At 54.9% G+C, this 25684-nt stretch overlaps 1 protein-coding gene across 2 annotated transcripts; it reads left to right on the forward strand.

The window, feature by feature from the left end:
• The first annotated feature begins 9262 nt into the window (after positions 1–9262).
• Positions 9263–23957, forward strand: Gpr137b (G protein-coupled receptor 137B). 2 transcript variants are annotated; one of them, XM_090318772.1, is made up of 7 exons: positions 9263–9775; positions 15449–15498; positions 18024–18246; positions 19500–19550; positions 20591–20719; positions 21895–22019; positions 22221–23957. In XM_090318772.1, exons 1-7 carry the CDS (start codon positions 9407–9409, stop codon positions 22324–22326), a joined length of 1053 nt encoding a protein of 350 aa, XP_090174898.1. In that variant the 5' UTR covers positions 9263–9406; the 3' UTR covers positions 22327–23957. The 2 variants fall into 2 exon arrangements, with proteins under 2 accessions (XP_090174898.1, XP_090174897.1); XM_090318771.1 differs by having other exon boundaries at positions 9265–9775; positions 19401–19550.
• The last annotated feature ends 1727 nt before the right edge of the window (positions 23958–25684 follow it).

Below are 25684 nucleotides of genomic sequence, written 5' to 3' on the forward strand. Positions count from 1 at the left end.
GCTCTCCACACTCACTCACATCACAGCTTGGACTGGATGTGTCATTTCCCATCCCTGGCAGCAGTGCCATCCCCAGCCAGCCTCAATGTCTGTGTGGCCAGTGGGGAGGGTGCCAGGATCCTTGGCTGGGACGAAGCCCGGGCCTCAGAGCCAAGCTGTCACCATGGGGCCCCTTGAGGGAGGGGCTTGTGGTTCCCCTCAAACCCACAGATCATTCTGTGGAGATGTTAATTAGGGGGCAGAGACCTCCGCTGGCCAGTGGCTGGCCAGAGGACTGGTGGCGACAGCCCACAGTGGAATTCCCGGCAGGCTCTCATCCCTGTGACCTATTCAGGGCACCGAGGATAGAAAGTATGGAGTCTCACTAGAAAATCAACCCAGTGTCACCCAGGGACCCCCTGCGCTTTCCTGCCTTGTACATGTGTGCCTCTGCGTGTGTGTGACATTTAGTGCTGCTCCCCTAGGCCCCCCAGAACCCCTTGTGCTCAGAGATGGACGTGCTGGCCCATCCCCAGCTCCTCTGAGACCTGCAGTGACAGCGTCACGAGGCATGGGACCAACCCGTGACCTAGGGGGTGGTTCAGAGGTCACAGGAAGTCCTCACAGCACTGAGGCCAGACTGAGGCCAGCCAGCTGCCCAGGGACCACGGTCCTGGTTACACAGTAAAGGCTGCTGTGGCTGTGGGTATGGCACCTATAGAGTCGGCAGCTCCAGAGTCCCCACTGGGGCTGTCACCTAAGGGAAGGGCTGTCACCTCAACCCAGCTCAGTAGACTCTGTGGTCAGCTTTTACGGAAGCGTTGCCCAGTGTCTCAGCACAGGACATGGTGTCCTAGGCCTGTGTGCGCTGTGCACATTAGAGAAAGGCCTTTAACCTCTCAGAACGTTCTTGACCCCTGAGCTGAGAGCCAGGCGCGCAGTGGAGTGTGCATAAGTGATTCCTTCTAGCACCTTTAAACCCTTGGCTCTGGTTCATTTGCTCGCTCGCTTGCCTGCTTGCTTGGCTTTCCTGGAAACTGTTTAACCTCCAACCCTCATCTTCTGAGGCCTGGCCTTCCCTGGGGATCATCAGGGTGCCGGTCCCCAGGTCCACCTACCTCCTGGCCCCTCTGCTGGCCCCTCTCCCCTTCCACCATACCACCACACTCCTGCTTCCACCTGACCTTTGCGCTCCCTAACTATGCCCCCAGCCCTGCATCCTGGGTCTCGGTCCTGGGGTTGGGGATTAGATGTATTCCAAATGCTTGCCCACCTTAGAGCATGCAGAGATGCAGTTTTGTCACAATGAGGACCCCAGTAGGGCACGGAGGGCTGACTCCCACGGCCTAGCTCCCCAGGTCCAGTCACAGTGTCCTCTGCGAGCAGCTCGTTCTTTCCTTTCAAGCACAAAGCAGCCACTGTGGTTTGGGAGCAGCAGCAAATGCAAATGGTGCCCTGGGTGTGACCAAGACCTAGGGCCCCGGTGCTGGCTAGTGTTTGTCCTTGGGCTGTCCTTGCTCTCCAAGCTAACTTAACACTGAGGATGCCATGGGAGAACCGTGGCCACAACCTGGCGAGCATTGTGCTTGGTCCAAGGACGACTGGAGATGAGTCGCTGAACCAGGAAACAGGAAGCACCGTGTATCTCAGGATCCGAGCGTGGCCCAGGGGTGGAGTGCTCGCCTAGTATTCACGAAGCTCTGTGTTCAATTCCTCCATACCACATACACAGAAAAAGCCAGAAGTGGTGCTGTGGCTCAAAGAGTAGAGCTCTAGCCTTGAGAAAACCCAAGGAGTGTCCAGGCTCTGAGTTCAAGGCCCAGGGCTGGCAAAAAAAAAATCATAGGGAGGGTGATTTACAAAGGCTTTGGGCTGTGGAGGTAAAAATACAGTATAGTTCTTTGAGACTTGGGAAAGTATCCAGGATTGGAGACTTTAATGTAGGCTGGGGATGTAGCTTATGGTACAGTTTTTCCTAATATGTGCAAGGCCCTCAATTTGATTCCTAACACTGACCAAAAAAAAAAAGGGGGAATTTGATATTGTAAATAAATCTCTTGTTGCTCTACATTTGAGCACCTCATTTAGCATTTATGATTCTTTTTCTTTCTTTAAAGGGATCTCTGATGTTGAATAGATTTTAGGCCTTATCAAAACTGATGTTAGCTCAGCTTCTCCTCCTCCTCTTCCTTTTCTTCTTTCTTTTCACGTGCGCGCATGCGTGTGTGTGTTTGTGAGCGTGCGCTCATACTAGGGCCTGAACTCAGGGCCTGTCTACTCAGGAGGATGAGATTTGAGGGTCCTGGTTTGAAGTCTATGAGACATTTATCTCCAATTAATTGACAAAAAACTGGAAGTGAAGATGTGGCTCAAGTGGTAGAGCGACAGCTTTGAGTAGAAAAAGCTAAGCAAATATATGAGGCCTGAGTTCACACTACTGGTGTGTGTGTATCTGTACACATGGGCACGCGCCCACAGGAACACAAATTCTGGACAGAAATCTTACGAGTGTATATAAACTGAGTATGCATCCTCAAGTTAATTCTCCACACTTAACAACAGGCATGAGACGATGTGTGACCATCAATGAAGTGTTACAGCCACACTGCATCATCCTGGTCTCCTATGGAAATCCCTCCCCGCTTTGGGGGAATTTTCTACTCCATGATCCCCCACAGGATCCCCCAGCCCCCAGCCCGTCTTGCTGCTAAGATGCTGCACATGTCTGGGCTCTGTTTATTGAAGGATTGACCCACACCCTACTATCTCAGGTGCACGCACAGATCAGGCAAAACCCCAGATGTGCACACATGTGCCTGACACAGGCAGGGTAATCTGACCTAAACCTGGCTGTGAACAGTTCCTCCTGGGCTCTGAGGCCAGGCTGTGAGGCCAGGCAAGGGTTAAGAGGTTGGAAGACAGAACTGGACCCTGTGAAGGTCAAACCATCTAGACAAGACAGACGCAGAGTTGTTTGAACATTAAAGAGCTTGAGACCTTGGATACTGGAATACTTACCAATTCTCTACCCGCACTGCAGTCACTTCCCCTCCCCCACCACACTCAAGTAAGCCATCTCCTCACTCAGACTCTATAAAACCCCTTACTCAAATCCCCCTCTCCTTAATTCAGCCTCCAAACTCTCAGGAAGGCTGGGTTCCTCGCTGCTGCTTGTGGCTCAATAAACAATCCTAGCCTGTTGAGAACGAGTCCAGCAGCCTTTTCCTTTCCCTTTTTCTTCCACTTTCCTAACATACGGTGCTGAATCCCGGGAGAGGAAAAGTGCCAGGAGTAACTGGGTTCCCTCCACCCTCCTCCTGGCCATCTCTCATCAGCCTTTGACCTCCTTCCACCAGGGGAACAGAGACCCCCGTGCCTCTTTCTCCTCCATCTTCCTCTATTCCTTCTCTTCCATCCCTGGACTCTTGATCTCCAGGCAGAAGGCCCTCTGCTGTTTGATTGACTCCATCCACCACTCAAAAGCCTTCAGGACAAGGTAACCAGCTGTGGGTCCCCCAGCACAGGCCTGGGGACTCCAGGAGTCCCTCCTTTCCTGCTTGGTCCCAAGAGACTCCAAGAGTCTCTCACATTTTGCAGACTTCCTGATCCCATTTAATCAGGAACTTGGGGATGCCCTCTCCTAATTTTTAGAATCTGTCCATTTGTCTTCCCAGAGCAAAGGGGACGCCTGAAGCAGTGGGACAGGTCACTCTGTAGTCCTACCAAATTTTCCAAAATGGGCTCCAAATTGTCTGTTCCCAGAGACACCCCATTAGCTTACAAGACTCTGGGCTGACTGATTTACAATCAAAAAAAATTAACTCACTTATCTACCAAAATCTGGCCTCATTATCCTTTAGACAATGGTCACCGTTGGCCTGAATTCGGAACCTTCGATTTGAATATTCTTACTGATTTACACAATTTTCTTCAACGAAACAGCAGAGAGTCTGAGGCCCCATATGTCCAAGCCTTTTTCGAACTTTGTTCAAAACTGTCTCCTTACCCCTCCTGCTCTACAACTCTCGCCCCTCTTTGTCACCAAATGCCTCTAAAATCTAAATCCTCTTCCTCTGAGACCCAGCCCTCACTCAGCCTCCTGGACTTCAGTTCCAGTGAGGGGGCCCTGCTCCTTCATGTCCACCTTCTGGGCCAGTCTGCACTTCATATTAGAAAAGAATTGCAGCGCCTAAAAAGGGGGCCAATGACCCCCCCAAAGTGAAATTCCAGACTTGATTTGTAAGGTTTTGTATGTCAGGGAAGAAGAAAGGAAGGGAAAATGGGAAAAGAAACAAAAAGATGACAAAACCATGCCCAAGTCTGCCAAAACCAACCCCTTACGTCCACTCACGAAGAGGCGGGGTCAGTCCCAGGGCCCTTGTTTCAGGTGCAATCAGATGGGACATTGGGCCAGGGAGTATTCGAACCCCAGACCTCCCACCAAGCCCTGCCCGATCTGTGGACAGCGGGAGGGGGGGGCACTGGAAATGGGAGTGTCCTGAGGCTCCCCCCCCAGGCCAGGGCTGACCACTTGACCTCCAAACTTACCCTCCCACCTCGTGCCGTCCCTATTACAATGAGCGGGCCCAAATTCCTAAGCTGAAGCCTTTTGTCTATCCTCCACCATGCCACCAGCTGGACATTCAACACCCATCACCCCTCTGGCCTCTCCTCAAAATTTCTCTGCAAGGTCCTGGAGACTGACACCTAAAAGGAGACAAAGGCCACTTAGTGGGTTTTCATTGGACCCCCTCCTCTTTCACCAAGCTTACTGTGCCTTCACTCCTCCCAGTGTCCAAAGGTTAATTCATATGCTAATGTGCCTCACCTTGTTTTATATCTTGGGTTCTGCCTTGTATTTTATTTGGTGTTGCTTGCTTTCCAAACCTTGATCATATGTCTCTATCATAAAATAGGGTAAATGTCTTTTGCCACCCACTGGAATTCCACAAATGTACCACTGATTTTCATTTTTTTTTCAAGCTAAGTGAGTCTTAAAACTGTGCACAAATGAGTGTGTATGTATAAATATGTTAAATAATCCCACTTTAATATGTAAAATCTGTCATCATGGTATAAAAAGATAGAGGTTTTTTTTCTACCAAAACTAACATATTTCTACCTTAGACATTAATATTTTTGGTACTAATATTTCCTAAAATTATTTGTTCCTAGCCAGGTGTGGTGGTTCACGCCTGTAATCCTAGCTACTCAGGAGGCTGAGATCTGAGGATCAAGGGTCAAAGCCAGCCTGGGCACAATAGGAAACTTTTATCTCCAATTAGCCTCTAGAAAAAAAAAATGGGAAGTGGGGCTTGGCTCAAGGGTAGGGTGGTAGCCTTGAGCTGAAGAGCTCAGGGATAGTGCCCAGGCCAAGTTCAAGCCCCCCCACAAAAATTTATTTATTCCTTAACTGCAATTTCAACTACTATCTGTACTGCTTACAACCTGCAGCCATGTGAGAAATGGAAATTTTATGTTAAAGAAGTTAACCCCTTGTGCTACTTGTTAAAAAAAATCTGTACCAGGACAGGCGTGGTGGCTCACGCCTGTAATCCTAGCTACTGAGGAGGGTGACATCTGAGGATCAAGGTTCAAAGCCAGCCCAGACCTGATAGGCTTATCGCTAATTAACTTCTAGAAAATAGGAAAGTGGGGCCTAGCTCAAGGTTAGGGCAGTAGCCTTGAGCTGAAGAGCTTGTAGAAAGCCTAGAGGAGCTGGCCGCTGCTCACCACAGGACGGGACGCAGGGAAGCAGTGATCATGTTCACCAGGCAACCTTTCCCTCCACACACCAGCTTGCTTCTCTGGGGTGTATGTGTGTGTGTCTTTTTTTTTTTTTTTAAAGCTTTATTTATTTATTTTTTTGCCAGTCCTGGGCTTGAGCTCAGGGCCTGAGCGCTGTCCTTGGACTTTCTCAAGGCTAGAGCTCTACCACTTGAGCCTCAGCACCACTTCTGGCTTTTTTCTATGTATGTGGTACCGAGGAATCGAACCCGGGTCTATTGTGCATGCTAGGCAAGCACTTTAACCACTAGGCCAAACTCCAGGCCCTGTGCGTGTCTTTAGACAATGAAAATTCCAGTAGTGATTAGACTGTGCGTGTGACAGTCACTTGTGGTCACCTGTAACGAGGTTTGCCCAGGGCTTCCACTGAAAGGAAAACTTTGAAAACTGGGTTAATTGAATGAAGAGGAACAAAGAGTTCCCACAAAGGGCAATGTGGAAGCAGTGGTGGATTCTTGGCAAGTGAACAGCAGTCTTAAATTCTGATTTAATGCCAGTCTGAAAGCAAGGGCTTTCATTGCCTGGGCTAAAACAACGGATTGATTTTTAAAATAGCCATCATAAAATCCTCTGGGGACCTGCAAGGGTTGTCCTGCCTCTGCTAAATGCACAACTTCCTCTTGTCACTTATGTGACAGTTGAGGGACCAGTGGCCAACAGTGGGGAGTGGGAGACTGGGGGCAAGGCAGAAGGGACAGAGAACTCAATGTGAACAAGGCTCCCCTTGTCCCAGAAAGCACCCCGGAATTCCAAGTCCTCGGGAGGCCGTGTTTGGTATGACTGCCCTTTGAGTGAAGCCAGCCTGGGCAAAAAGTTAGCACAAAGGCACAAGGCCCAGTGTCTACCAATAAGCTGGTTGTGGTGATGAGTCTCCAGTTCCAGCTGTGTAGACAGGAGGTGTACTGTCCAGGGCTGGCTCAGGCAGAAAGGCGAGATCCTATCTGAAAAAGAACCTAAAGTAATTTAGGGCTGGAGGCGTACCTCAAGTGGAAGAGCACATGTTAGCAAGTAAGAGGTGCTGAGTTCAAATCCCAGTGTTGAAGACTCACACCTGTGCCACCTCCTTCAAGGAGAGGCACTGTGCTGGGGTAGGGTCACCTTTATGGAAGCAACCTTTGTCACATTGGGGCAAAGCCCTTATAGGGTGCTGGCTGTGTACACATGCGCGCACACACACACACAAACTCCCATCACGTGCTCCCACCACCATACTAATCTGCCCATGCCCACTAGACCAGGCTACCACCTACAGAGCCCCCAAAACCAGCCCAATAAATCCTTCCCCCTTTTTGGTTGTTCACAATCTCCTCTGGACCTGAAGCCCCGATACAGTGCCATAGGTCACTCAGGACCCGTGCTCCAGGAAAGGGGAATGACACTGCTCTGTGGTTTCTGTTCTTTCACCTGTGGCTCTGCTGCTCCCCAGGGCGGGCGGGCGGGCGGGCAGGCGGGCAGGCATTGCAGAACACTTCCACGGACAGGAATGTGGAGACGCCAGTGGACTCATCACCAAACACCTGCCTCTGGCTCCGGGCACACCCAGTGGTTGCAGGGAAAAGAGGGCTGGCTAACCGACTGAGATGCCTGAGAGAGGGAGGAGGAGTGAGGTGGGGTGCTCAGAGCCGGAGCACCTGCCTAGAATGAGCAAGCCTGGAGGTGGAGCCCAGCGAGAAGGGCGGTGGGCCGTGGGCCCGGTCATTAGGGATTAAGGAGAAACAGCACACATAGCAATTACAGCCTTATGACCCATTGCAAACGAGAACTTGGGCTTCTGCTCATACCCCCGCCCCCGGTGTCACCCTGTCCTGGTGGCATCTCAAGTGCCTGCCCCTGTCCCCGTTCCTCTGCTTTTCCACGTGGGCAGGGGGGGTGGGGGCTCACACCGGTCAAGGGGTGCTGGGTTGAGTGCGCCCACACCCGGGGCCATCTTCCATTCCACCACTGCAGGGATGGCGAGGCCGGCCTTTGATGCTGGTTAGCCGAGGAGGTAGGCTGGGGGCTGCGGTGGCGAGCTGTCAGGGGAGCCTCCCGCCTCCCTCCCGGCCTTCCAGCGGCGGGCTTCTCCTTCTCATCCGGGGCTTTCCAGGTGTGGCGCCGCCTGCCCCGTCCCCCGAACACCCACAGTCCCCTTGCCCACAAGAGACAGACGCAAGACGGAGCTGTGCCCGGCGCCCCGCAGAATCGACCGCGGTTCCCACCCGAGCAAGACTGGTCAGAGCCTAGACGTGAGGCTCGACCGCGCCGCTTCTGGGATGGCGCCGCTCAAGCGGCGGGGCAGGAGCCGCCCAGCTCTGCCCTGCTCTTCCAAACGCTGGCCCGGCACGCGGCACGACGGCTGGAGCGCCGGCAGCCGCCGTGGGTCCCGCGATGCGCGGCCCGGGCAGCCCGCACTGGAGAGCTGGGCTCCTGACCCAGCAAGCGAGAGGGAAGAGGAGGCGGGAAGGAGGGAGGCCGGGGCGGCCCGGGGCGGGGGCGGGCGGACCTGACCCTGGGGCCCAGGCAGGTCCTGCCTCGAGCCGGCGCGGGGGCGAAGCCGGCCCGGCCGGCGGGAGCCGCGGCCTCTGCTTACCCAGGGTCCGGACAGGTCCCGGCCCCGCGGGCGCGCGGCAGCAGAGGTGCTCCGAGTCCAGCTCTCCGTCAGGAGGCCGCGCAGCTCCGCACAGCGGCCGCCGTCCCCGCGGGAGCGGCGCGGCCTCCCCCGGGCGCGCGCGGGGCGGGCGCGACAGCTCGCAAAGCGAAAGGAGCTCGAGAACGCCCGCTCCGGAGCTGGGAAGCTCCGGGCCCGGCCGCGGGCGCGCGCGTGCCACGGGCGCGCGCCTTGGGGCGGGGCGGGGCCGCTCAGGCTGTGCGCGGGCGCGGGGGGCGGGGCTGCGCGGGGCGGGGCCGCTCAGGCTGTGCGCGGGCACGGGGGCGGGGCTGCGCGGGGTGGGCGGGGCTGCGCGGGGCGGGGCCGCTCAGGCAGTGCGCGGGCACGCGGGGGCGGGGCTGCGCGGGGTGGGCGGGGCTGCTCGGGCGCGGGGGGCGGGGCTGCGCGGGGCGGGGCCGCTCAGGCTGTGCGCAGGCAGGCGGGGGGCGGGGCTGCGCGGGGCGGGCGGGGCTGCGCGCGGGGGCGGGGCTGCGCGTGGTGGGGCGGGGCTGCGCGGGTGCGCGGCTTGGGGCGGGGCGGGGCCGCTCAGGCTGTGCGCGGGCGCGGGGAGCGGGCTGCGCGGCTTGGGGCGGGGCCGCTCAGGCTGTGCGCGGGCACGCGGGGGCGGGGCTGCACGGGGTGGGGCGGGGCTGCGCGGGCGCGCGGCTTGGGGCGGGGCGGCTCAGGCTGTGCGCGGGCGCGCGGGGCGGGCGGGAGCTCGGGGCGGGCCGTGCTGCGCGGCTCCGGAGCCGGCTGCGCGGGCCCGCGGGGCGGGCGCGCTGCGCGGCGCGGCGCGGGGCGGGGCGGGCCGGGGCGCGCGCGGGCGCGGGGGCCGGGGGCGCGGCGCTGCCAATCGCAGACAAAGGCCGCCCCGTGCATCATGTGGTGCGGCGGGAGGAAGTGCGGCTTGTTTTCTTCCCTGGGCTCCGGGGCTGCGGGCGGATGGCGAGGCGCGGGGACCCCCGCGGCGGCGGCGGCGGCGAGCCCCGATGAGGCCCGGGCGCCCCCGGCCCGATGGCGGCGCCGCCCTGGGAGCCGGCGCGCAACGGCTCGCAGCCGCCGACGCTGACGCCGGCCGTGCCCCCCGACGTGAAGCTGGGCCTCACGGCCGTCTACACCGCCTTCTACGCGCTGCTCTTCGCCTTCGTGTACGCGCAGCTCTGGCTGGTGCTGCGCTACGGCCACAAGCGGCTGAGCTACCAGAGCGTCTTCCTCTTCCTCTGCCTGCTCTGGGCCTCGCTGCGCACCGTGCTCTTCTCCTTCTACTTCAGGGACTTCGTGGCGGCCAACGCGCTCGGCCCCTTCGTCTTCTGGCTGCTCTACTGCCTGCCCGTGTGCCTGCAGTTCTTCACGCTCACGCTCATGAACCTCTACTTCGCGCAGGTGAGCGGGAGGGGGGGCGGGGGGACGGGGGGCCCGACGGGGCCGGGGGGGGACCGCACGGGGGACCGGGGCGTCCTCACGGGGCGGGGGGACCGCACGGGGGCCGGGGCGTCCTCACGGGGCGGGGGACCCCACGGGGGACCGGGGCGTCCGGCGATGCTCGGGTGAGGGGAGCGCTGCAGCCTCGTCCGGCCCGGGCCGGGGCGCCGGGTGGCCGAGCTGCCGGTCGCCTCCCCGTCGTCTCCCCGGCCGCTGCCCCTGCGCCCGCGGCCGGGTTGGTTTCCACGAGGTGTTCCCCACGTCCGGCCCGGCCGCCCGGCGAGGGTCGGGGGTCGGCCTGGGCTGCGCGCGTGTGCCGGGCGCGCGGACACGGGCGCGCGCGCTGGGCACTCCCGCCTCCCGGCCCGCGCGGGCCGGGCTCCTCCGTGGGCCAGGCCGTCGGCTCGTCGGCTACTGGCGGCACCGGCGCTCATGAGCCGCTGCCCTTCTCCTGTGGACGGAACGAAAGCCAGGCACCGAATCCGCGTGTGGCAGGGGTGCCGCCGCCCTGCCATCGACCTGGGCTTGGCGGCCCCTCCGACCCCACCCGTTCCCCGGGAGCGCAGGGGAGCCCCTCCCCGGAACCGGGGGAAACCGGCAGGTGACACGGCGGCGAGGCGATGAGGAAGTCACGAGTTTTGTCTCTCCAGTGCTACTGCGCTTGCGCGCATGGCGGGCCAGGCCGGGACTCGAACTCAGGGCCTGGGTGCTGCCCCGTCTTCCACTGGAGCCGCAGCGCCGCTTCAGCTTCCTGGTGGCTGGCGGGAGACTCGGGCTTGGCGCCGCCGCGCTCGCAGCTCGGGTCTGGAGTGTGAGCCACCCGGGCCTGGCCCAGGGAAGCCTTGAAACCTTGCACGCTGGCCTAGGCAGGCCTTGCAGACCCACGGCCTTGAAATGGGGCTGCAGTGGCTGACCGAGCGCCATGTAGAAATTACCTGCAGCGCTGGCGGCGGTCACATGACACGGCTCTCCTTCTGTCCCCATGTTGAGGACTAAAAGGCCCAGTTCAGGGACTGGCATGGCTTTCCAGTTAATCCCCTGTAAATCCAGACCTCAGAGCGGGATAAAGCCTGGTGCAGGGCTTCTGCACCCTCTGCCCGTTGGTGGGTAAATGCAGAGCAGGCAGACAGGCCCTGGGGCTCGCTCCATGCGCTGCCCGGGCCTTCTGAACTCGTCCCGGGCCGAATGCATTCCCCAGACCAGGGCCTGTCCCTGGGAGGAGACGCTGACACAGAACAGCCGCTCTGGCTTTCCTACAAGAACGCTGGCCCCTCAGGGGCATGAGAAAGGGGTGTCCATCCATTCAGCCCTGACCTGCCTGCCCAGGACGCACAGCCTGGCACTCCCAGAAGGGGGAGCCGGCAGAGCTGCTTCTCAGCCTTAGTGAAGGGGAGTTGAGGGCCAGGTAGCACTCACCATTGAGCAAGTGGTCTGCGTCTCAGCTATTGGGGAGGCTGAGATCTGAAGACGGTGGATCGAAACCAGCTTGGGCAGGAAAAGTCTGTGCGAAGCTTACTTTCAGTTAATAACAAAAATCCAGAAGTGAAGCTGTGGCTGGAGTGGCAGAGTGCTCTCCTTGAGCACAACAGCTTTAGGGCAGCATCAGTTCAAGCCTGAGTCCAAAACCAGCTTGAGCAAAGGAAGTCAGCCTTTGTTTCAGAAACAAAGTAACAGGTAGCGGTCATAGGTCAAGCGTCTGAGCGCAAGGTGGGTTAGGTGATACCGGCCTGTAATTCCAGCTGCTTGGAGCAGAGGTCGGTAGATCTTTGCTGGGAGCTAGTTGGAGGCCTTCTCTGGAAAACAGAGTAAAAGTAACAGTAAGATCTTATCTGTAAAACAGAATAAAAGGCCTGGCGGGAATTGGGATTCAATTGGGGAACTAGAGAGCACAAGGAGAAGTGTGACTCAGATTCCCTCCGGCTGATACAAAGTATCCACAGACAGAGAGCAAGGACATGGGATAGGAGTGCCCCATGGCTGGGCCTGAACTCGGCCATGTTGAAGCCATGAGACATCGGGCAGTGGGTCCTGAGGCTGGACGCAGGGGAGAAGGGCAGGAGTTTGGGGGTGTGAGAGGTGCAGGACGCTTTTCTCTGCCGTCACGTCCCTTAGTCCCTTATGCCTGGCACACTTCCTCGAGCCCTCTCCCGGGCTCAGAGTGAGGTCTCTCACCCCGACTGCTCTGTGGCCCGAGCCACCCTCGGAGGCGTGGATGGACTCTCTGGCCCTCTTACAACCCAGTATTTCCTGCAAAATGCTTCTGTCAGGATTTAATTGACTATAAATATTAGTATAATATTTATGTCTCTCTCCCTTGTGATCGATCTGTCAGAAACACATTGTGTCTTCCCACATTGTCAGAGCTTACTGAATGACAACACATTTACAAAGCAACTTCAATTCTGTTGGCATTAATATGCCAGGCATTACTGCTTTTCACTGACAGCCACCAGCCAAGAACCAATAGGTTCTTAGGTTCCAGTCCTAGTTACTAATTAATATTAACTCGCAGATCACAAGGATGTGTCCTGCTGACACACTCACCCACTGCAGGCGCTCAGGCCCAGCTGCTGGGGTGTAGTGGTGTCAAAGCTGCAGTGTCAGCATGTGAGGGGGTAGCCAGGGCAGTGACTCACGCCTGTAATCCTGGCTATTTGGGCAACTGAGGTTTGGAGGATCGTGGTTCTTGGCCAGCCTCAGTAGAAAAGTCCTCCATGGAAGGAACAGGGTGTGGGGCTCATGCCTGTTATCCTAGTTTCTTCAGCAGGAAACCACAGGTAGGAGGATTTCATTCCGGGCACAAGTGTGGACAGGTAGCAAGGCCCTATCTCTTGTGCTCCAGCGAGGGGGGCCCTGAGACCACACTGGGGAGTGGGCTTCATGCTGGGTGTTCTGTGGGGCTGGGGGTGGGGTGGGGTTGGGAGTCAGGAGCAGCACTGGAGCTGTGGACAGCTGTGTTTCTTTGTCTTGCTGTAGACTGTGGTCAGGGTCAGTGGTTCCCACGTCAGGAGGTGTGATTACTTCCCCAGGGTAAAAGGAAGTGGGCAGCGGGGGACAGTGCACAGCCCAGAGCCCGCGAGCACTGGGTAGCTTCTCACCTTTGTGCTGTCTGAATTCCATATATGGTCAAGAGATATCCCTGGGCCCTGGTAGTGCTTGCGTGTCTAGAACTGAGGTTTGCACAGAGCCCCAGCGAATGCTGACCCAGCCCGTACCAGGTGGCAGTGTTTGCCTGAGCCATAGATGCTGAGGTAGCCACTGTCTGGTTTTATTGGTGGGCACAGAAGTCGGGACCACCCCACAGTCACACAGCTGACTATTGGGAGAGGCAAGAGTTAAGCCCCCCGTGGGGCAACTTCAGACTCCACACTTCTTTTTTTTTTTTTTTTTGGTGCTCATATCTGGGCTTGACTCAGGGGCCTCGCCATTCTCCCTCACACCTCTGCTCCAGGCTGGCACTGTACCACTTGAAGTTGTTTAGTTTTGAGTCTGAGCTTGGTGTTTGCAGTTCTGGACTCCTCAGTTACTGCGAAGGTCTACCAGTTGTCTCAGCTAGCCGCCAGGACCACATATATAGTGAGAGGCTGTTGGGGTTGTAGGCAGTGCAGTGTCCCCCAGTCCATCTTCTGTGAGGCTGGCACAGCTGTGGAGCCCCTGAACAGGTTGCATTTTGCAGGAATTTAGGAAACAGGATACTGCATAGAAGAAGTCTAAGTGGGGTAGTGGAGTCACTTCTTGTAGTCACTGAGCTACACCTGGGGACTGCAGGGGTTTCTTGTGCTGAATATCACTGAGTGTGAGAGGAATATTGTGACTCCACAGAGGAGCATGGGATGTTTCTGCCACCAGTGGCCAGGGTGGCTTTGGGAAAAACCAGAGCAAGCCTTGGGAATCCAGCTGGAGGGTGTGCTGGGAATAGACCTAGGCCTTGGAGTTCAAGGGCGGGCAGTGATTTATGGAGGTGGAGGCAGAGTTCAGCCAAGCTGGCGTCAGTGGGGGGCCTCCTGCGTCACTGAAAGGGTGGGTGGAGAGGCACAGAGGTGGGGTGGACTGTGAGGGAAGGGTGGGGGACTGTGAGGTTCTGGGGAGACCTGGACCCAGGGCCACAGGAGGACAGGCCCAAGGGCAGCTTTAGATGTTGAAGCAAGTTCTTTCTAGCTCTGTTGGACATGGTTGACAAGGGTTATGTAGGCCCAAAGTGATCCTGGTGTCCTGCAAGCATGGTCCTACCACCGGCCACGCCACACCCCTTCGGGTGCAGGTGACCTTAAGACCCACTCATCAGATTGCAAGAGCTGGAAACAGTATTCATTCTCATGGATCTGGAGGATCTTAAACTAAGAAAAATAAGCCAGGAGAGACAGGTCCTATTATGTAGATTCTATTTGTATATGTGTGTGTACAAGTCTTTGGACTTAAACTCAAGGCCTGGGTGCTGTCCTTCTGGCTATTTATGGTGTTCATTGGGGATAAGAGTCCCAGTGCAAAGCACTGTGTCCAGATCTCAGCCTCCTGGGTACTTTGATTATAGGTGTGAGGCCCCAGAGGGCAGCTAATATATAGACTCTTAAAAGAATCCGGTCCCAAAAGACTGGTCCTCATGACCTGACTTAAGAAGTGGTAATCGCTCTGCACCAGACTTCATTCATAACAGTACAGGTGTATTAAGAACAAAAGCCCAGGCCCAGCGAGGAAGCGGGTACTGACTGGGAGGGGTGGGAGATGCCAGCCCCGGCACCGCCATGCCGGAATGTGGCTCACCTCGGGAGAAATGTCCGTCTCTCTGCCTCTCTCCCTCTCCCTGTCTCCCGGCCCCACAGATGCACAGCTCCTGGGCTTCTGCTCCTCCTGGTCCCCTCCTCGAATCTCCTCACAGGGGCTGAATGGGAGCCCCACCCGCCAGCAGCTCTGGTGGGAACTTGCTGTCTCCTGGTCTCCTTCTCCCAGGCTCCAGTGGCCGCCACACCCACCCACCACACCCAGGCATTTTGGCAGTTGTGCTGTTTCTGAGGCCCTTGAGAAATTTCCATCTCCATTCTTTTCTTGTGTGCCAATCATAGGGCTTGAACTCTGGCCCTGGGTGCTGTCCCTCTGCTTTTTTGCTTCAGACTATTGCTCTCCCACTTGGGCCACAGCTCCCCTTGCAGCTTTCTGCTGGTTAATTGGAGATAAGAGTCTGTGGACTGGGCTGGCTTTGAGTCTGGATCCTCGGATCTCCGGAGTGGCTAGGGTTACAGGAGAGAGTCCTAGCATCTGGCTTCAAAGGCTTTGTATTGTTTTAAATAGCTGGAGTGGGTGCCACTTAGCATTCCAGCCCAGTGGGTTTGGTGCCCGTGACAAGGGAACTGAGGTGGACTGGGTGCCAGTAACAGTGAGGTTATTCTACTGGGTTTTGTTTTCCGTTTAAACCATTTTTCAATACATTTACTTTTAGAATTAAACACGCAGCTTTTAAAATACAACAAAAATACCACACACACACACACACACACACACACACACACACACACAAGTTTGCACAGCCTCGCATCTCAGTGAGAGGAAGTGTCGGGCCCTCACGCTCGGGCCTGAAGGGTGAGCAGGGGATCCGGACGACGCCAGGAACCCCAACCTGCCATGCTTTTCTCGTTGCAGGTGATTTTCAAAGCCAAGTCGAAGTATTCTCCAGAGTTACTGAAGTACCGGTGAGTGCCCGGGCCCTTGTCCCTGACAGAAGGGGACAGCGGTGTTCCCGCAGGAATCCGCCTTCTCCAGCAGGGCATGTCCCCGTCACTCCGCTGTGTGCCCCTGTGGTCCTGCACCTTGTCCCCATTGCCTGGGAGAGTCAGCTCAGCTCATGGAAGCACACGGGAATCCGAAGGGTTCTCTTTAGAGAGCAGAGCTCCCACGCCGCCTCAGTTGCTTTTCTTCTCCCTGTGGCCCATGTCACGGATGTGGAGCAGAAGGGTTTATTCTGGCTCGTGGCTTCAGTCTATCATGATAGACTGGAAGTGGTGAAAGGGACACAAAGGGACAGGGATAAGTTACCACCACAACAAGCAGCTGCCTGGTTCACAACCCCACCATGGGGTGAAGGCTCAGCCTCCCTAGGGAGGAAGAAGGTGGGGATAAAAGGGTGTCACCCTGTGTGCCGAGGGTCCCGGCGAAGGAAGGGGTTTGGCTGGAGCGCTGTGTACACAGGGCACCCCTCTCTTGAAGCAGAGGGCTTGGTTACTGCAGACTGAATCATTTCCTTGCTGCCTGCAAGGAATGGTTCTCTTTGTCCCCCTGGTTCTCTGCGTGCCACGAGCCACGATATGTCCCCGAGGAGTCTCTGGTATGTGTAGTAGGCCGGCTTCTGGAATTCTATCGCGACTCTTGAAGTGAAACAGACGCCATTAGTCTAGAGCTAGCTGGAGCTTCTCATCCTCAGGCTCCTTTAGCCACTCTGTGTTTTGCGAGATAAGTTCACGTCCATCCATCCCAAAGCACCTCTTCCTTTACTAAGTCTTCCTTTCCCTAACGCATCAGCCCGCCCTCAGCTTGGCCTGAGCCATACAGCATTGCTTCCATTTTCTTCATCTCCTGCTGGATCCTTGATTCTGTTTGGCTCAGGAGAAGGGAGGACTGAGATCCGGGGATCTTCTTTATGAAGCCAGTCTGGGCAGGAAAGTCTGTAGACTCTGATTGCCAGTGAACCACCAAAAAGCTGAAGTGAAGCTGTGGTTCAAGTAGTAGAATGCTAGCCCTGAGCAGAGAAGCTGGTAAACAGCACCCAGGCCCTGAGGTCAAGCTCCAGGGCTGGCATTAAAACAACAACAAAAAGATTCTTTTAGTCCATGGCTTCCTGCTCTCTGATTTGAGTTACAAACATAATCAAATTCAGCCACACAGGGCCAGCAGTAAGCTTAAGGGGCTCTTCCTTGCTGGCTGTGAGTGAGGTCTGTCTGGAGTTAGGTGTAACAGGAGACCTGACGAGGAGGGGTGTTCATGTTGGAAGTCTGAGGAGTCTGGCTGACAGCTCAGTCTCAGCAGTGCCGGCAGAAAACAACCATGCACACAGGCTGCTGTGTGCACTGGTTGAAGTGGTCTCTGTAGTGAACAGTCTACACTCTTCCGTGGTGACTTTTTGCTGGGGTGAAAGGCATTCTGCACACACCTGCAAGATGGGGGCAGCCGCCCTTCTGTGTCTGCAGTGGGCTAGTTCTCGGGGCCCCTAAGCTCCCCATCCACAGAGGCTCCTAGATTTGCATACGATGCCCGCATCTCCTGGATTAGTGGCAGTACCTGATACAGCGCACATGCTGTGGAAACAACTGCTACCCTGTCTGGCTTAGAAAATAATGGCAAGAAAGGAGTCTACTTGTTCAGGACAGATACAATTAGAAATCAGTTTTGTAACCAGGCACCAGGGGCTCACGCCTATAATCCTAGCTACTCAGGAGACTGAGATCTGAGGATCAGGGTTTGAAGCAAGCCAGGGCAGAAAAGTCTGTTTGTTTAACCACCAAAAAGCCAGAAGTGGGCCAGGCATTTTGGCTTATGCCAGTAATCCTAGCTACTCAGGAAGTTGACATCTGAGCATCAAGGTTCAAAGCCAGCCCGGGCACTAAAGACAGAGAGACTCTTACCTTCAATTAAGCACTAGAAAACTGGAAGTGGAGCTGTGGCTCCGGAGGTAGGGCGGTAGCCTTGAGCTGAAGAGCCCAGGGACAGCACCCAGGCCCAGAGTTCAAGTCCCATGACCAGAAGTAGAGATATGGCTCAAGTGGTAGAATGACAGCTTTGCATAAAAAGACCAAGTAAGACCTCCAGTACCAGCACCAGGGGAATAAAGTGTTCTGGTCCTTGGCTAGTTGGATATGGGGTGCAGAGCCTTATTCTGGGGGTGATATGGCAGGAAGTGGGTAGCTGCGTGACCTCACTCAATCTCAGAACCTGTCAGGTAAGTCTGTCCTGAAGTCTCACTGAAAAGTGTTTTACCACTTAGCATGCACCGATTGTGATGCTGTCGTGGTCGTGGTGCACGGGGGTGAGCTAGGTGTGGGGGAGAGGTGCTCAGTGTGTGTTCCTGGAGCCAGCCCTCATGGCGGGTGGACCTCACCGGAGGACCTCCCAGGGAAAGACTTGAGTCCAGGAGCTCGGATCTGTGACTGTCCACCTCTGAAGTCACAGCTTCCCTGCAGACGACATACAGGAGCGCACGCCCTCCCCTTCTCCCCCGTGCCAGGCTGCCCCTCTACCTGGCCTCGCTCCTCACCAGCCTCATTTTCCTGCTGGTGAACCTGGCCTGTGCGTGGCTGGTGAGGACGGGACACTGGGAGAGCAAGGCCATCGTCTCGGTGCGCGTGGCTATCAACGACTCGCTCTTCGTGCTGTGTGCTGTCTCGCTCTCCGTCTGCCTCTACAAGATCTCCAAGATGTCCTTGGCCAACATCTACTTGGAGTCCAAGGTGGGTGGGCACGAGGCGAGGTCCCCGCCCCCTGAGCTTCATGGGACGGCTCAGTGTTGTGTACAAGCCCTGGCGGGGCTTTGTCTTGATTAGGCGCTGGTCTCTGGGGTTGTAGTGGCTGTCACTCAGTGCATCTAGTACAGGCTCTGGCCCCGCCCCTTGATAAACCCAGGTAGTCCTCACAGCCCCAGGGGGGCAGGTGGGGAAACTGAGGCACGGAGCGGTCACACTGCCATGTAAATCAGTGTCTGTGGTCATCGATATGTAGGTTCAAGCTCATGGCCAATGGCTTGCCCCTCGGCAGTCTCCCCTGAGCCGGGGGCCATCCCTCCCTCTTGTTGAGCCAGGCCACAGCCTGCCCAGCTTGGCCAGTCCCTGCTGTCCCTCATCCATAGGCACTGTGTGGCTGGGTGGTCACCCCTCTTGCCCCTGCTGGTCCAGCCTCACATGCAAGGAGGTTGGTGACCTCAATTTGGCTTGGGTGGGTCTGCTGTCACCTTCTCTCCTTATCCATCGGGCCACTGTGGCTTTGGTGAGATTTCAGGGAGCTCTGCTCAGTATTTGTCCACAAGAAAAAAAATCTGCAGGAACTTTGGAATCCAGGGCCCGCAGGGGGCCTTGTGAGCAGGAGAGCTAAGTCCTCGACAGTCCGATGTCCGTGGCAGCAGGAAGGGGGCAGAGAAGGTCCCTGGACTTGGCAAAACTCCCAAGTCCTCTGGTCGGCGTAACTATCCATTTCTAGCCCATGGGGCTTTTAGCTGAATTGTTTGCTTCCTGGGGGACATGAGTCACTGATTTCCAAGCACTCAGATCCCAAGACACAGCTCTGGGCTATGAGACAGGCCCATGCCCAGGGGCGTCCTGCCCACAGTTCTGCGAATGTGCCCAGAGCCACAGGTCAGAACACAGGCACCAGAGGGCAGCAGAGCTCACTAGAACAAGTCCTTTCACCTCCTGGATGAAAATCGCAGTTTTAGGCAAAGGGCCCATCTTTACCTGTCGTAAAGGGTCTTCTGTAGCGCAGTGCCAGTATGAAAACAGCTGACCCCTGAGAAAGGACAGGCATGCGGAGACCCTCACTGGACAGCCTGAGGGCAGGGACAGGAAGGGGACGGGTGACCTGGCCTGGCCCACCGCTGCCGCATCTCTTCCAGGGCTCCTCCGTGTGTCAGGTGACGGCCGTCGGGGTCACTGTCATCCTGCTGTACACCTCTAGAGCCTGCTACAACCTGGTCATCTTGTCGTTCTCTCAGATCAAGAATGCCCACTCCTTCGATTACGACTGGTACAATGTATCGGACCAGGTGAGTGGGGCGTGGGGGTCTGGAGAGGCCGTTTGCGCTGAGCACTGTCCGTGGCAGAGGTGAAAGCTCCTTACTTCTCTACTGAGGAGCTCGGAAACTCAAGAAGCACTTCCCCTGTGCTAGCTCCTTCTTCGCCAGGCAGCTGGGGCCATGGCAGCTCGTGGTGCGTGTGTGTATACGCGCTGTGTATGTGCATATCCGTCACTTTCCCATCCCCTCGGGGAAGGTCTTGTTGCGAAGTCCTTATGTCACTTGGCCCAGTGCAGCGGCTCATGTCTGTTATCCCAGCCGCTAGAAGGCTGAGATTGGAGGAAGACATGTTCATCTCTAATGGGTGAAGATCAGATCACCTTAATTTGGAAACAAGGGAAAAAGTCAGAGGTGGGGCAAAGTAACAGAAGATCAGAGATGAGAATCTCTGTCTTTAGATGTTTTTTGTTTTTTGGGTTTTTTTTGGTCAGTTGGTAGACTTGAACTCTGGGTCTGGGCACTGTCCCTGAGCTCTTCAGCTCCAGGCTGCCACCACCTTGAGCCACAGCACCACTTCTAGTTTTCTGATGGTTAATTGGTGATAACAGTCTCACGGATTTTAGTGCCCTGACCTGGATTTGAACCACAATCTTCAAATCTCAGCCTTCCAGTACCTAGGATTACGGGTGTGAGCCACCATGCCCAGCTTATTATTATTATTATTATTATTATTATTTATTATTATTATTTTGGTTCCTGCGCTTTTGTGCTTAAGGCTATCATTCTAGCTCCACTTCTGGCTTTTTTTTTTTGTGGTTAGAGAGGAGTCTCGTGGACTTTCCTGTTTGAGCTGGCTTTGAACCTTGGTCTTCAGATCTCACCCACCTGAGTAGCTGGGATTACAGGTGTGAGCAGTTGTGCCCAGCTCCTGCATGGTTTTAACCCACCAAAGCCTGGAAAGCTTGTTAGATTTCAGCATGTGTGTTGAGGGAAAGGAGCTGTGCCAGGTTAGGTTAGAACTGTGTCTGGGTTACTCAAGCGCACTTCCTCTGTCTCCCTCTTGCCAACAGGCGGACCTGAAGAATCAGCTGGGTGACGCTGGCTACGTGGTGTTTGGAGTGGTGCTGTTTGTGTGGGAACTCTTACCCACCACCTTGGTAGTTTACTTCTTCCGAGTTAGAAACCCTGCAAAGGATCTTGTAAGTACCCATCTCCCAGAGCAGACACTAGCTCCTGGTTGTGAGTACTGCGCGGTGTAGGCGACATCTCAGTCAGGGCTGACACGTTCTGTCCCCTCGTCTCCGTGTTTGTAAGGGACGGGCGGGAGGAGATCCTTTACAGGGCCATCGCCCGTAGTGCTTGGGTGTGACTAAAGCAGGGACCTGAGAGGCACCGCCCCATCGCGTGATATTTTTGCTCACCTGGCTTTGCCTAAGTATTTTGCAGCGGGGTAGGGACAGGGTAGAGAATGCAGACTCCCGGCAGAGTGAGCAGGCCTCTATGGACACAACTCCACAGATGAGCCTCCCACAGGAGCCCGTGGGGCCGTGACAGTGATCTTGAAAGGCAGGAAGGCTGGTGGAGCTGGGCGGGGTGCGAAGCATACCGTCCTTGCCCTTGCTCTGGACCCAGATAGAAACCTCCGGATGGTCACTTGGGAGCCGGGAATAGCAGGCAGGTGGCTGGGGAGGGTGGTGGGGCCTGGCTGGCCTCTGGCCTGGCTGGCTGGGGTTAGGCCCTGGGGAGGAACCAGAGGTGTGCGCTTGAACATTCTGAGGTGAGCTCAAACTGGGGTCAGAAGCAGGAGGGAGGGTTCACAGAGGGGCGAGGGTGGGAAGGGAGTAGAAACTCCCCCAACCAAGCCACCCTGTCGTTGTTTTCTTTCCTTATGAATGCCCACTCTTGTACATACACCCAATAGAACCTCTCTCTCGTTTGGCAAATTGGGCATTCTCAGAGATTAAAAGAAGCTTGAGTCGTGTGTGGTGGCTCCCGCCTGTAATCCTAGCTACTCAGGAGGCTGAGATCTGAGGATCAAGGTTCAATGCCAGCCCGGGCACAAAAGCGCCTGAGACTCTTATCTCCAATTAACCTCTAGAAAACAAAAAGTGACACTTAGTTCCAGGGGTAGGGCAGTACCCTTGAGCTGAAGAGCTCAGGGACATCGCCCAGTCCAAGTCCTATGACCCACACACATAAAAAAAGAAGCCTGACAGATGGCGTCCATGGAGATGAAAGGAAATCTAGCCCCTCTCCAACACAAAGATGACCAGAGGGAGCCAACAGCTGTCTCCTGGTGGGGGGAGGGTGACTGCTCTCTGTGGAGGCCACCCCACAGCCCTGCCGAACACTCACCCACCGCCTGTCTTTGTAGAACAGCCCAGGGATGGTCCCCAGCCACGGATTCAGCCCCAGGTCTTATTTCTTTGACAACCCCCGAAGATACGACAGTGATGACGACCTTGCCTGGAACATCGCACCTCAGGGACTTCAGGGAAGGTAGGCGGGGCCCCGCTGTGGCGCTGGGAAGCGTGCCATGCCCAGTGAACCACTCAGAACGAGAGGCAGAGCAGTACCCAGGGCACCTCCCAAAGCTGGGCCAGGCAAATGATGGTTTAACCCGGAGGCCCGCCTGTGGTTCACGATCTGCCCTTGTCCTAGGGGACTGCTCCACGTACTGAATTTTTTTCTCTTTCCAAGTTTTGCTCCAGACTACTACGATTGGGGACAGCAAGCCCACAGCTTCCTGGCACCAACAGGGGCTCTGCAGCCTGGTGCAGATCCTGACAAAGATGGCCTCGGGTAGCGGCAGCTGACGGTGGCTCAGGACATTCCTGGGAAGAAGCACAGAAAGTTGGAGGGACAGCTGCGTCTCTAGGGCACTCCTTTTGAGAAATAGGACTTGGTTTTTACTTGTTACAGTTTTCTAATGGCTTTATAGGACTAAGCCGTACTTTAAATCAAAAAGCCTTTATTTTAGTACTAATAAGCATATTTCTATGGGTATAATTTAAACTTTTAAAACAGAATCTGTACTTTTATAAAGATGTATTTTATATAACAAGTAATAATGCTAAAGTGTAATAGGGATTTTTTTTCTTCAGAATATTATGTAAGGTAGTTTGCACAGACTTATGCATAGTTCACTTTAAAAGTATAGAATATACGGTCTAATAGATTTTTACGGCTTTTGGACACAAGTGTTCCTCAAATTTTTGCCTCTGGAGGTTACTGAAGGTCAGACCCCGAGTTCCACTTTGGTGGACATCTAGAAGGCTGGATGAGCTCCACTGTTGAACGTTAACTTGAAACAGTCCCTACGGCGGCTAGCTTTTTCGAGTTTTCCGTGTGAGGAGTAACGTCTGCACCGCAGTGATAACCAGCGGTCCTCTTAAAAGCATAGCTGACTCACACTACTAGACCTCCTGTACTGTTACAGCAGTCTGGGGAGCACCCCGCCGGCCCCACTCAGCCACCTGTCCCCAAGTGCTCAAGACACTGAGAGGCTCCGAGAGGCTTCAGTAGCCCTGGGATCCTTTTTTCTGCAGGCATACTCTAAAATGGCTCTGCACAGCACTGGTCTTCAGGCAGGGGCATGCTCCACACGGCCGCCCACCCCATCTCCGTGAGCCACGCCTCTGACCGCAGCACCATTCTGAACCCTCCCCTGGGCATTCGCCTGCCAGGAGGCAGAAAGCCCTGGTTTTCACAAAGCAGATCCGCCAGGCCTGGAGAAGGTGGTTAGCTGTGAGGAGGCAGAGGGCGATTCCAGCTGCTGGGGAGCACCGCCACGCTGCAGCCCTCGTTTCTCTGCCCACTCCTCACTATAGACTTCGAGGCACTGGCTTCCGCTCTGAGACAAAAAGCGCAGTGAACTCAGGGTCTGGGTGTTCTCTCTCAAGGTTTTTGCTCAAAGCTAGTGCTCTACCACTTGAGCCCCAGCCCCAGCTTTTCGGTGGTTAATTTCTTGCCTGGGCTGGCTTTGAACCTTGGTCCTTAGACGTCAGCCTCTTCAGTAGATAGGGTTGCAGTGGTGCCTGGCTGAATCACTTTTCAAATGAGTCACCTATGTAGAAACCTCGACCCTGCACGATCCCTTGCCATGCCTTGCTTTCAGAATGTACAAGTGTCTGGATTGCCCAGCCATTTGAAGCAGTTGCCTGTCAAGGATAATTCTACATTGGTTATTCAGGTGGCCCAAGTCAAGTACGACAACCTGTTACTCTAAACTACGAAGGAAGCCTACTGAGATCACACCATCGCTTGCTCTAAGGACTTCAGCCCCTGTAACCTGTGCCAGCATACTGCAGCAGCTGAGAGCAATGTCACTTAAGTCACACCAATTACTGTACTCATCGTGTAGTACCTAAGTTTCTAATTCTGTTGTTCCTAGCAGGAAAACAAATGGCCAACATTAAATATTGAAATTGCCAGCCAGTATTTGTCAGCTCTCATTTTTTTGCCAGAAAGGATAAACTGTTCTAAGTGCTTCTCTGCCCTCCTTTATAAAAAGTTGTCCATGCACTCCAGAGGCCAGGGACCAGTGTCACACGCAAAGTGCTGCAGGACGTGCTGCCTCCCACACCTGCTTTGGCAGGCAAACAAAACTGCTGCAGGAACCCAATGGTCCTTGAATTAAAGCATCATGAAATTCCCACTCGCATAACCTGAACTTTGCAGTGCATGGGAAGCACAGTGTCACTCTTGGTATGGAGTTTCTCTAACTACCAGAAGAGACATTTGTCCACGCAGTTAAGCATTCCAACGACCTGTGCAGACCACCCACTGCACTTCAAAAGTGTTACACAGGAGCTGTGAGCTGTCAGAAGTTCTAGGACAGTATTCACTGCAATCCCACGTGCCAACTCTTCTTTCTCATGCTGTGGATGGCACCAGGGCTGTATGCGTACTAGGCAAGTGTTCTATCATGGAGTTACATCCATAACCCTTGCCATGCTAGAATGTACAGTGCTCCTTGAAGGTTTTCATGAAGTATAAACAGCTGGGCGTGGTGGCTCATGCCTGTAATACCAGCTGCTTTCGGAGGATAGAGATCATAAGGACTGTTAGTTTGCGGCTAGTCAGAGCAAAGAGTGAGGAGGGTCCCATGTTAACCTAAAGCTGGACTTAGTGGCTGTCACCCGAGGTGTGTGGGAAGTAGAAGTGTGAGACCTTATTCAAAAACCAGAAGCAAGCAGGTCTTTGGGTCTGCAAGTGTGGCTCTACAGTGTGGTGCCAGCCTGGCAAGCACAGGGCCCTGAGTGTCTGGCTAGGCGACACCAGGAAAAGCTGCATGGTGGCAGGTAACTGACTCACTGCTGTATTTCTGATGCCTTCGTGTAGTGTCAGAAGATGCAGAGGCTCTTTGGAGGGCGTCCTTTCCCCGCACTTGCTCTCTGCCTATGGCTTTACAAGTTCTGTGCTCACGGAAGGGCTCCTCACCTCATCAGTCTTTGACAGACATGCCACTTTGGGCAAACAAGTCACAATGGAAGGGAAGTGTTTTACATGAAGTTAAGCCTCCACTGAGTCAGAACAGAAGCACTGTGATGAAATTTTGACCACACGGGCAGGGTCAGGCATACGTTTGCATCTGCTTGACCAAAAAACATACTGGCTTTGCCAGACAGTCAGCTCGAATAACGGCATACATATTTCGGCTTGAGTGCCGTCCTCAAGAGCACACTGGAACAAGCCAGTTTCAGCACACTGCATTCCTCTATACAGAGACAAATGTGAACGGCTAAGAAAGCTGCACAGGGCCCATATGTTACCAGATACAGCCTGTATAATCAAAGCCGGAGTACCATGTGTGTGAAAGTCAACCAGAGAAATAGAAAAATATGTAGGAGATTAAAAAAATGATAAATGTACTCTTGGATAATGAGGAAAAGATGAACTGTTCAGGTAATGGCACTGTAACAACTGGGAAGTCATCTGAGAAAAGTGTTAAAACTATGAGTTACATTTTTTACAAAATCTACCTGTAAAAAAATCAAAGTAGTCTTCGGGATTGAGGAAGCCATTCTAAGACTTGAAATTTAGGGGAAAAAAAACTAAAAATAGAAAATGAAAATTGCATAGTAATACCATCATAAGCAAGACCCAATGACAACAAATTGGTAAAAGTTTTCAGCTCATTACAATTGAAGTATTAGCATCTA

The sequence above is a fragment of the Megascapheus bottae genome, chromosome 26 (assembly GCF_031878675.1).
Source record: "Megascapheus bottae isolate mThoBot1 chromosome 26, mThoBot2.hap1, whole genome shotgun sequence".
NCBI classification, from domain to species: Eukaryota; Metazoa; Chordata; class Mammalia; order Rodentia; family Geomyidae; genus Megascapheus; species Megascapheus bottae.